Consider the following 12,077-nt stretch of genomic DNA (forward strand, 5'->3'; position numbering starts at 1 on the left):
TTTCACTTACATTGAGAGGATGTGTTTAAGCATGCTCCAGGTTTACATCTTAGTCTCCTGCCCTATATAGGTGACTTAGACGTCATGTGGTTGAATGCATACTAGGAAAGTTATTCTGGAATAGTTATAATCAACCAGTCCAACTTATATTGTTTCTCTGCAGTTACTTCACCTACTCTTTTTTTTTTGCCTCTTGCAAAAAGTTTTTTTGGAAGATTAGCTACCTGGAAAGGTACTCTGAATATTTTCAGCTCTCTCTGAGACAGGATTGCTTCTATGTCTCACAGATTGCCTGAGTTGATTGTTCTTACGCTGAAAATCACAAGTAGTAAGCTGTCCTGGCTATGAACACTCAAACAAGATGAGCAGTTTGCTAAATGCATTTCTTTCTGCTACTTAGTTCTTGATGTCCCCAGAACTAGTGGACACCAAGGACAATCACCAGGGGAAAATGGAATTGCATCACATCTATTTTTATTTTATATAGTATATTTTTATATAGCTCTACATTTGTTATTTATTATTTATTTTTGTATCTATATGCATATGTATATTTATTTCTATTTCTATTTATATTTGTGTTTGTATTTATACTTATATTTATATTTACATTTGCTATGCACAAGTACAACACAAGATACTCATCAGTTATGTAAATGCTTATGAAGCTGGGAAGTGATAAAAATTCACCTCAAGCCGCCTCCCAGTCTGCTGCCTGTAGCATATTACAGGCTGTGACAACTCAGGCTTTCACTAACCCTTGTAAACCTCTTTCTCTTCCAGGCTGAGAGATGTTCCAGCAATCCCCATGATCAGCAGCCGTACACTGTGTCTTCACTTCCATCCCCAGAGAGGTCTGCACCACCATGTTCCTGTCATGTTTGACTATTTTCACCTGTCAGTGATATCCGTCACGGTGCATGCGTCACTGGTAGCATTACACCAGCCTCTGATCAGGTAAAGGACACAGAAATGTCTGTTGAAAAGCAGAGGGGATTCCTCTTCTGCGTTCATTTGCTTATTGTATAGGAGAAGCAGAGAGGATACTTTAATTTCAAGCTTTTTGGTCCTGGGCTAGGGTTCTGGAGATTGGGATTTACAGCCAGCCTCTGACACAGGCTTCTTCCCTTGATAAGACACTAGGGGTCTGATCAAAAACTAGCAAAACCTTTGGGAAGAGGTTCAGAAATTTTTATTAGTGTTGATCTCTCTATTCCCCATCTGTAACACGAGGAAAGTGAAAATTCTCTTCTCCTTGGTTGTTTTTCCTCTTTAGTCTAAGAGCAACTAAGAGCATTTACCTTTTTTTCCCCTGTTGTTTTGAAAAGCATCTGGGACAGTTGGGCTCTAATCTCATCTGTGGCCTCTGTGCATTAGCATAATTCATAACATGGCTAGAACGAGGCATGCATGAGTCAGTACTGGATAAGGCTGTGTTGAATTTTTCCTTTGCAGCATCATCTGATTTAACTGTGCAGCAGTATAGTACTAGTTGCCATGGGGTCTAGGTGTGATTTATGTTATCTGATTCGTAATGACAAGAAAATAATTCAGAACTCCTTCAAATAAAACAGGGCTGGAGGTCAATATCCTCTAGTATTTAGAGTAGGCGAGGGGAAGCAAAGGTCTTTCTGGCAATTTACTTTGTGTCCAATCTTGTCATCGCATGAGATAAAGAGTGCTGAGAGGGAGGGAACTCCTTTGGTCCTGAAGCAAAATGCAATGTTCAGCGTTGTTCAGCTTCCCTTACTCCAGCAAGGCCTCGCTGTTTACCAAATGACCAGTATACTCTTAAGTTTGTCAAATATTGTGCAAAGAGCCCTGTGTCAGAAAGAAAAGATGGATGAACCTGTAGGTTCTTTTTTCCTCAGGTTTTGTGTTTTGACTTAATACATCTTTGTTTCAATTCTCCATTTGTGTAAAGGCATTGCTCATACACAATGCCATAGAATGAATTAAGATTGTAAGAGGTTGAGTTGTGACAATGATGTGAGTCGTGTTAGTAGATCAGACTGACGTATCTGTCTTTTCTTCAGCTGCTGAGATACAGGTAACTGCTGTATCTCTCTTCTGCTATGCGTTGACTTTTTAAATAGTGAATTAGATTGTAACAGACTACTTCTAGCCAGATCATTTTGCTCAGATAATTTGCCCATTGTTCTACTATATAAAAGGATGAAAGATCAATAGTTATCAGGCTTAATGACTGTTTTCAGTGCTTTGTTATCTTCTAATGAATGGGGCTGCAGAGACTTGTTACTGTTATTAGGCATAAATCGCATGATGAACTAGTGTTCCATAGTCAGATTATCATAGTTTTTAAAAGACAATTTTGTGGACATTTATGAAGTATACAATATTTTTACTTAATGCAGTGGAATGAAGTTTTTTGACAACAAAATATAAAGTCTCATTTGCTTAAGCCAGTAAAATATTTTTAAAGTGTGATACTGGGAATTTATCTTCTTCTTGATAAATATTCAAAACCTGAAGAGTTTTTATATCATGCGTTCTCTAAATATAAATCAGGGTGAAGACAGTGGTGTGAAAGAAATGCCACTTCCCAGCATTCTAAAACAAAACCAGCCATCTAAAACTTATTTGTTTTTCTCACAGCTCAGAGCTTTCCTGCTTATCACTCGCCATTGGAGTTTACTAGGAAAGTAGAAAAAAAGGGTTTAATTGTAAAATCAGATCTTTATTTTTGTAACACAATAGAACCTGAATTACTGGAAAGTCTTTTTTGTCACATTATAGAAAAAATAAACACCAGATAGTTATGTTGTCTAGGAAAAAATATCTATGCAGTATTTCACTGTGTTTTAGTTTGCTACCTTGAACTGTCTCATTGTAGTATGTACTTTACACGTATATACATATTATTTCTACATGTATGTATACACTTAAATGCAAAACCATAACAATTCTAGACCTACCCTGAAAATAAAGATCACACATTACGTAAAATTGAAATTCACTGCTGTCCTGAAGTTGTCCTGGAAGGACAAATTTGCCTGAAGCACAACTATCTGCTCACATATGCCCTGTGGACTCAGCTTTTCATATTTTGTTAGCTCTGTTGGCAAATTAGATACTCTTTCCCAATGTTCTTCCCTGTTGCCTTTATTTAAACAGTGAAAACAGTAGGGAGACCAGCAAGACCAATTCAGGCCTTTCCCTGCAGTGTAATGTACGCCCACAAATAGCTCCTGTTGAGCAAACCTTGCCAGGGTGCCTCCATTATCTCCTGCTTTTTGACAAGTGAACATTTTAATATTCATGTTTGTCATGGTTAATAATTCTTATACAATAAATATTACATTAGGTTTGATGATTACATTAGGTGTTCAAGGAATGTGTGGACGTGGCATTGTGGGACATGGTTTAGTGGGCATGGTGGTGTTGGGTTGATGGTTGGACTTGATGATCTTACAGGTCTTTTCCAACCTTAGTCATTCTGTCATTCTGTGACACTTTGAAATCCTCACCTCTTAACAAACTGAGAATGAGTGAAATTCATGTTTCTGGGATCCTTTGCAGGATTCTGGATGGAAATTTTGTGATTCAGCTTTTCTAGAGTATAACCTTCAACTTTTTAATGGGGTCCCAATTCATGGCAGCTGCTAATGGGTTTATGCGGTTACTAAGATGGTGAGAGGCTGGGTAGGAAGGTGATGAGGTAGACTTGCAGTCAACTTACCTCCAGCTCTGCTATCTCTACAGCAATCATATTTGCTCTAGATGTGGGACGACCAGGAGCATGGTGGGATGCTTTGGGGCTTGGATCACCTCTGCTCTTGGCTCCTTGGGCAGCTGCATCCCTCTGAAACGCTGCTGCAGAGAGGACTCTGAGCAGCAGGGAAGGGGCTGGGTGGCTTTGACTTGTCCTTACAGAGCACTGAGCCAGAGCATGATTAAAAATTCTCACTTTGACCTTCAGAGTTCTTTGACTTCTCTAAAAAGCACCACAGAAGTAGCTGGGGAAGCTGGACAGCTCAGGGCCAAGTCCAAAACTTTGGTTTTCCAGGCAGGAGTGCAATAATAGGGGAGAACAGGGATGTAGGGTGCAGTGGTTGTGATAGCTATTACCTCGACCCGAATCACTGCTCCCCTTACCTGCATCTTGGCCTACACCCAAACGCTTCCACCAGGCACAGCAGGACATTGTCACACCCCTGCTTGCAGCCCCCAAGCCCCTTGCTCTCCCGCAGTGACAGCTCTGTGCAGGGTGGTGGTGTCTGCGCTGAATGCTTTGGCAGCTGCAGATCACAAAGCAGTATTTTCAGACTTTTGGGATGTGGGAGAAATAGAGGAGAATCTAGAGCAGAAATTGGCTGGCACGTCTCTCCTAACATCACAGAAATGACAGTTCTCTTCAGAAAGTAAAGGTCTTGCCTCTGGCAACCTCATTTTACCCAGGATGACAGAAGATGATCCCAGCAAGTCTGTCAAAAGATAAACAGAAAAAGTGAATCATGTTCAGGCTTCAGAGTACTCCCCTGCTGAATGCACTGACCTCCACAAACTGCTTAAATACCTTTTTTATTCTCTTACTTAAGCTCCAGAGGCTAAATGTGAGTAGGCAGTTGCAGGAGGAAGGTAAGGAGGAGTTAGGGCATTTGGACTCCAGTTTTCTGTTTTTTATAGATCAGTTTGGTTTCTGGCCTGAGGCACTGATTTCTCCCTTAGCTCCCTGTCACTGGCTTCACAACTGGTCCAGCCTATAAGTAGAACCAGAAGTTATCATCTCAGCATCAGCTGTTAAAAAAGGCGCTTTGCTCCAGCATATTTAAAACTTCAAGAGATATTTCTGCTTTTCCCAAAGGGATACATCCATGTCTGCAATGTACAGGTCTACTCACTCAGGCATGCTGCAAGCTCAGTGCCCTTCTTATACTGGACTCATTTAGGAAGCAAACAGCAACAAACATGGTTACCCACTTCATTAGTTCCATAGACCTCTGCACTGCTCCTTCCAGAGAGGAGTTAGCATATGCTACTGTTTATAAGTAAAAATACAACTTGTAAATAATCTCTGAAACACCCGAATATGTAGTTTCACACACACACATAGTTTCCCACACTGAAAACAATGCCCATATACGTTGTATTTCCTGTTCAGCAGCATGGATGATAGGATCTGGCTGTCATGTCTTCTACTGAAATTTTATCCAGTGACTGCAGATTGTTTATACTTTCTTCCCCTGAAAGCTTTCTGGAAATGTAAGAGCTGTGTTTCAGCACCAGGCTGCTACTATCTGTACAGAGTAGCCTCCCCAAAACCGTGCTTTGTCTAAGGACCGTGCAGAATCCGGCTTACTCGATGGCGGCAGCATCTGCAGTCTTACTTTCACTGTTGGGCTTCAGCTAAAACCATTTTCAATCTTAAAAAGAACAAAAAAAAAAAAACCCAAAACCCACCAAGGGATAAAAAAAAAAGCAAGACTTGAAATTGCTGCAGATAAGCAAGATCCTTCATTACAGGCAGCTGGAAAACCTGTTTTCTCTTGTGTGCACAAGAAAGGGGTTTAATGTCCTCAGCTTTCTGGATTCTCCTCAAGTTTCTATTATCTTCCCCACTTTCAGACATACGTCTATGTGAAAAACAAAGCAGACTTTCAGGATTTTACTTGTTAACATTGAATACTTAATTGCCCACATCCAAATCACTGTATGAGAAACAAGAAATCTTGCTGGCATCTGAAATGGGGAAATAACATAATACAAATTTTGCAGGTGGAGAAACCAAGACACAGATACTGAATTTTTCAGTGCCTTTAGCTTATTCTGCTCTGGGAAGAGGAAACAGAATCAAAGGGACACAGGGTATTTAAAGGTTTCAGCCCTGACCCAGTTCTGCTCCGCTCCACTGCACTGAGGAATCAGGCCAACCCCCGCCACCCTTGAGCAATTTTATCTTGCCTAAATCCTTTTATTCCCAGGCATCTTCCTGTTCCTCAAAAGCACGACTGATATATCTATATGTGATACACGCACTGTACTACTCTGTGCACCTTGAATCTGGGTGCAGACTATGCAGATCAATTTTTCTACAGTTGTAAGTGTAGCTGGCACCTACTTATGGGTAGCTTATATCTGAAACTGCCACAGATGTAATCCTGGGTAGTAAAGTTCATGACTTATTTTCCCTTTCCATTCATTTGCAAATAAATTAATGTGTAGAAAGAAAATGGGATATTTATGCAGTAAAGAGCTATTGCTTCCATAATATGTTGATTAAAAGAATAGTGGATTTTGTTGTGTTTTTTTTCCTCTGAGAACTCTTACATAATAACTGCATGATTTTTCTTCAGAATTTTGTCACTGATTGTTATGTATCTGCAAAGATAAACCTCCACTTTGACATGCCATTCCCCTGACTTACCAGCCAAGAAGTCACTTAAGAAAAACCTGACTATTTCTGAGTTGAACTTAAAAAAAAAAACAACACCCCAAAGCAAAACCCCGAAAAACTCCACCCAAAACTAAATAAATATCACCACATGACTTTGCCTGCTTTGAAGTTTTATAGCAACTAAGGGTGTTCAGGAGAAATGAATCAGCATTTTCAAGTAGTCAAAATCATTAGAGATTTCAAACCAGATTCCCCCTCTGACACTGTTTGGGATCTAGGGAGAGATATCTGTTTCCGTTACAAATTATATTTTAATAAATCTTATCAGTTTTACAAAAGAAGCTCAGAACATTTTAGAGTCACTGATTATAACCTTCGTGAAACTCCTTGCATAAGAGAGAAACATGTCTAGGGGCTCACAACCTGTAAATAACCATGTATTATTCTCAAAACCAAGTAACAGATCATCCATGTATCCTGTGACCACACGCCAGCAGTAATTTGCCAAAAGCTATATTAATGTTTTGAGTTAAAACAGTGAGGGAAATCAGTGTTGTGCATTACATCTTTCCTGATCTGTAGGAGTTAGAAGAAACTCCCTGGTGAAATGCAGAGTGCTGTCAGTGGAGGATGTGAGGGTTTGATTCTGAGGTGTGTTATTTCTATGGGACTTACTTACATTTTTTCATTTTTAAAATCAGTAATATTTTATGCATAAGGGACTGAGGGAAAAAGACGGGATTTCTCTATAGGATCTGGCCTAAATGGGCTGCAAGTTCATTTCCTGAACTTCCACTCCTGGTTCAGTCACAAGATTATAATTTCTTGTCATTAGAAATGTGATGATTATGTGGTTTGATTTTTTTGTTTTTTTTTTTTTTTACAGTTTGACTGTTTCATATAATGCAAGATGATAGGTTTTTTTCCCAAGGAAGATTCAGATCCCAATTTGTTAGGGTTTTTGTCTCATTCTACTGAAAACTACAATTGTGAAGATATTAAGTTTTGCTTACCAAAAAACCCAAAAGGTATTCATTTTGAAAAAAGTGAATGAAAAATTAAAAAAGGTTATTTCATTTTGGGGCAGTTTCATGTCAAGGGAATGTTATGTTCCATTAAACTGACCTAAAGCATTTATTCTGAATTACTTCAATAACACATCTGAAATAATATTTATCAAGGCCAATCCATTTCTTATCCAAGGAACTGTCATTGTCATTTATATGTTAAAGATTTGTCCACAAAAGATAAAAAACAGGGAATGATTATTTGATTTTTTGTGCATTACGAGAACTAAAAGGTGCCATATTCATTTCTCCAACAGCAAGTTCAAAACAAACAGAAAGTGCAGCACATTACCATGTGCAATTCATTCCAAAAGATGTTACAGAAGCCATAACTGTAAATCAGAAAGGCATGGACACAAATTCATAGAAGATAACCATGACTGCTGGAAATAATTGCCTGAATATAACCTCTGAGTCAGAAAGTTCTTAAATTTTGATTGCTGGTATCTTGCAGGCTGTTCAGCCTGCATAGGACCATAGGAAAAAAATGGGGGTTTTGAGGAAGATTACTATAGTTTGTGTCCATAGATGGCTGCTATAAGAACTACGAGACTCCTCTGAAGGATAAAGACATCTCATGGATAAGGTCATCAAAAGAACAGCTCAAAAAAAATGCAAAAATAATTTGTTTCTTTCACTGAAAATATTAATAATTCTGCACACATGTTCATCCTCTTGGACACGCACATATTACCTCTTTTGACCTTTTTTATCCTGACTCCAAATAAAAGCTAAGGTTAACATACAGGATGAGGATCTAAATGTTGATATTAAATCAATGATATTAAATAGATAGTCCAAATGGACATTTAAATTACCAAGGTTCAAGTTTCATGCAAATGAGCATGGTTGCAGGAATAATTGGAAAAAATAAATACAGAAAACAAAATTTGATGTAGCAAATTAACCTGTTATTGCTAATAAAAATTGTCTTCAAGTATTATGTACTTCAGAAAACATTAGGGAAACGTCAACAGTTTGTAAGCCTTCCAGTTCAACTCTCCCTCAGCAGACAGACGACATTTTGGCAGGTTTCCCAAAAAAGGTTTTTGTTTTACAGTGCTATGTGAAACCAATTTCCATAAACCCCACAGATTAAAATCCCTTCTCTGCTGTAAAAGCAAAAGATAAATAAATAAAAAAGGCATTAAAAAGTGCTTTTCTCTCCCTTAAAACCTTTGAAAGCTTTGCTAATATTCAAATGAGGAGTTTTTTGTGTGCAAACAACATTTGTTTAAGCTTCTCTCTCTGATACCAGAGCAATCATTTTTTATTTCTGCTTCTTGAGCCTTTCCAGCAGACCAGGGCAGACAACATCATCCAATAACAGCTGAAATTATTCAGACCAGTGTTTATCTCTTGTCTGTTCGTAATTGTTTTAGTTTATTTATTTATTTTTATCTTAAATGTTGCATGTAGGAAATACATGGAAAGACTTCATGCTGCTTAGAAGCAGCCAGCTGGAAATTTCTCGGATCACATAAATTAATGTATATATAAGCAAGGCCAGATATATGTTAAGGTCTTCTACACCATCTTTCCCCTCAAAGAATGTCCTTTATGCCAGTATATGAATGTTAGGGCATATATAACAAACAGCAGGTTTAACTTAGAGGCGAGGCAGGGATTTGTGATTAACCTCCTGAAACTGGTCCAATTCCTAATTTTGCTTGAGATTCTTTTTCTGATGTTGCACATATCACTGTTTCCCTGCACGTTAGAATCTCACCTGTTATTTGGATGATAACAAGTATTGCTGCTCTTCTCATTTGTCTTGTATCCTTAGCAGAAACATCCTTTCTTTTGTTGAGTGTTTCTGTACAGCAGCCAGCACTCTTTTCTGTCTTTAAAAACTGAATCAGGTGTAGAAATCCATGAATTCTGGCTGATCTGAGCTGACATGACCACATGATACACATCTACATAGAGGAATAACCTCAGATTGGGAAGTTCTGGCAGAATGAATAGCACTGCCCTGTGGCTTTTAGTTCTGGCACATTATGGTTTTAAAATGTTTTTTGTGCTCCCCATCTTGGAAGCTTTTGTTCTTCCCAGGAGACCAGGTCTCCTGGGTATGATGTAATTTGGGATGCCTGGATAGGCATCAGGTGCCTGTGGATGGTTATCCCAGTCTGAAAGCTGTAGCACAAACTCAGTGGCATTACCTCTGACCTGAGTATGAACAGCAAATGTGTTTTTCCTTTTTCTCTGCAGTTCATTATTTCAGTTCCACCTTTGCCTACATGCTTTTTAAGACCACTTATGGTTGCTTGCATCACCATTTAGATTCAGTAATTTGGCTCATTGTATTTGCCACAAGTAGCCTGATTTCTCTCTTGAAATCTTGATGTAGTTTATGTACAGCACATGTTATCACAGGAACTAACAGTGGGGTTTATGTCACCTAACGTCAGTTGTTTATGAGGCTGTCATCCTAGCCTCTCTTTATAGTCCACAATAAGAAATAAGCACTCTGAGGGTGAAATTCATCTGACCTATTTGATATCACTACTTCAGAAAGAGATGACTCATGCCCTGGAAATGCCAATTCCTCTCCAGAGGCTATAAAGGCAGCCTACATCATTAACTGGGATGTAGACATTCGCTCAGATTAATCTAGAATAAGAGCCCTAGCTATGCATCAGGACTCTGGTGGGCTCCATGCTGAGTAAACTCCAGACAAGATGTTCCACTCTTAATGGGTTCATGCTATAAAACAGGAGACATATAGATACAGTCAGAATGGAACACTGTGACCGTAACAGTCAACACTGAGAGGTAATGATCTCAGCACTAAAGCTACTTAAATTCTATCAGGCTTTTGAGGAAGGACTTGGATAACAGCAAATTCATGTTGCACATGGGTATGGGAGAATACATCCTAAATGAATGGACTGCCCCCAGCAAAAGGAAATGCATGTTTTGGGCTGAAGTCTTGTCATTTTGATCCTTGAAGCTTACGTCATGGGACAATGAGAAGTGGGAACTCAACTTCCAATATGTAGTGAAAGACCAGGATGAACTATAAAGGATATTGACAGTAAAGAGAGATCATGCACAGGTTAAAGAGGAAGGGTGATATTCTTAAAGCTGGAGAGAAAGTTGTTGCATCAATCAAGATGCAAGCTGATGAGAAGTTGGATGAGAGTATTATCTATGTGAATAGATGTAGAAGTTCTTTTGTTGAAATGTTATGCTGGAAAAAGATCTGTAAGACAGAAGAGAAAGGACTGAGTGAAAGATAACGCTCAAGCCACTGGATTGAATGCCAGGATAGCAAACTCCACTCACAGCATTTGAGCTAGTGCATACTGGACAATGTTCATTTTGAAAGGGACACATGTGGACATACAGTGTCAGCTGGAAATAAATAAAAGCAAAACCCACCACCACCAAAACCAAAACTGCAAACATTTTCTAAGGAAGGAAATAGCACTGGGACAACAATGACTCTTCTCTAACAGTACTGCTCTGATTATTTTTGTTCTCAATGTTTCTTCTTTTAGTTTTGCACGTCCAGGGAAAGGTTCATGGCTTGGTAAAGGCAACCTGGAGGCAGGACCAGACCAGTCCAGTATGTCATTAGAGAATCTAGTGTTTGGAGCTGGCTACTGCAAGCCCACGTCTTCAGAGGTAAGAAGGATAAACAATGATATCTTACTTCCATTTGGTCACACAGAATCTCCATATTATCCGTGAAGAACGTAGCCTGGTTTATATTGCTAGTACAGGGAGTTTGTTCAAAGAACCCTTCAAATATTTCTGCATGAACCACCTGACACTTGGATATACAGCTCCTGGGTGTTCAGTCCCCACCTATATGAAACATCTCAGAAAAGTTCAGGATGTATGGATATACCCCTGATGACACTTTTAAGGCAGGATTCACCAGACCAGGTGTCTGCTTTAAGGTGAAATTAATCATTGAGTAAAAGACCCTTGCTTTCAGGTCTTATATTCACTAGCCAGAGGACTTGAGTCATTATTAAGGATGCTGTGAAGGAAAGGTTTGTGTCTGGAGTATTGAATATTGTCTGCATTGCCTTACTCAAGGCAGGTCCCACAGTTAGTGTATGCCTTTGATGTTATTACGTGCCGCAGGTGAAGAGGAGAGCTTGTGCAATTTTTAGTACGAAGTTTGTTTGGAAAATAACGATTAATTGGGTTTTGTTTTGTTTTATTTTGTTTTGTGCTAACTGTGAAGTGTTTTTTGTCAGAAATGTTTCCTCAGATCTAGAAACTCAACACAGAATATTGGAATCATTAACCTGTTAGGAAACCCTGATTCAAGGGTTCTGATTAACATGCTGCCCTCAGCTTCCCTCAACCTTTCCTGTCAAAGCTGTTCTGTATAAATATTAAAAATATGCTAGCCTAGAGCGGCTGGTGCAGAAGAACTACCAGGGAATTAGCTCAAACTGAAAGAATGTTTGGCCTGAGGCTGCTATCCGAGCCATTGGGTCATTGTATGCTTTTGGCAAACAAACTGACCTCAACCTCTGCCTCTCTGGTAGACAGTCACATCATATAAATTTAAATAACTGATTCAAGTGTTTGTCTTTGTAGACTAATGTCTGTACATCTCTGTGCATCAAACAAGAGAGAGGCTTCTTTGGAGAGTGGTTCCTACTTTTCATTATCCTCTGGACAAATCT

The 12,077-nt window shown here is 39.0% G+C and overlaps 1 protein-coding gene across 1 annotated transcript in view; it reads left to right on the forward strand.

The window, feature by feature from the left end:
* Nucleotides 1-12,077, forward strand: part of FAM135B (family with sequence similarity 135 member B) — a 145,743-nt gene that overhangs the window by 76,079 nt on the left and 57,587 nt on the right. The window contains exons 5-6 of the mRNA XM_059815340.1: nt 784-957; nt 10,929-11,055. Of these exons, the coding sequence (XP_059671323.1) occupies nt 784-957; nt 10,929-11,055 (301 nt within the window). The remainder of the gene's footprint in view (nt 1-783; nt 958-10,928; nt 11,056-12,077) is intronic.

This window comes from Gavia stellata, chromosome 3 (genome assembly GCF_030936135.1).
Source record: "Gavia stellata isolate bGavSte3 chromosome 3, bGavSte3.hap2, whole genome shotgun sequence".
NCBI lineage: Eukaryota > Metazoa > Chordata > Aves > Gaviiformes > Gaviidae > Gavia > Gavia stellata.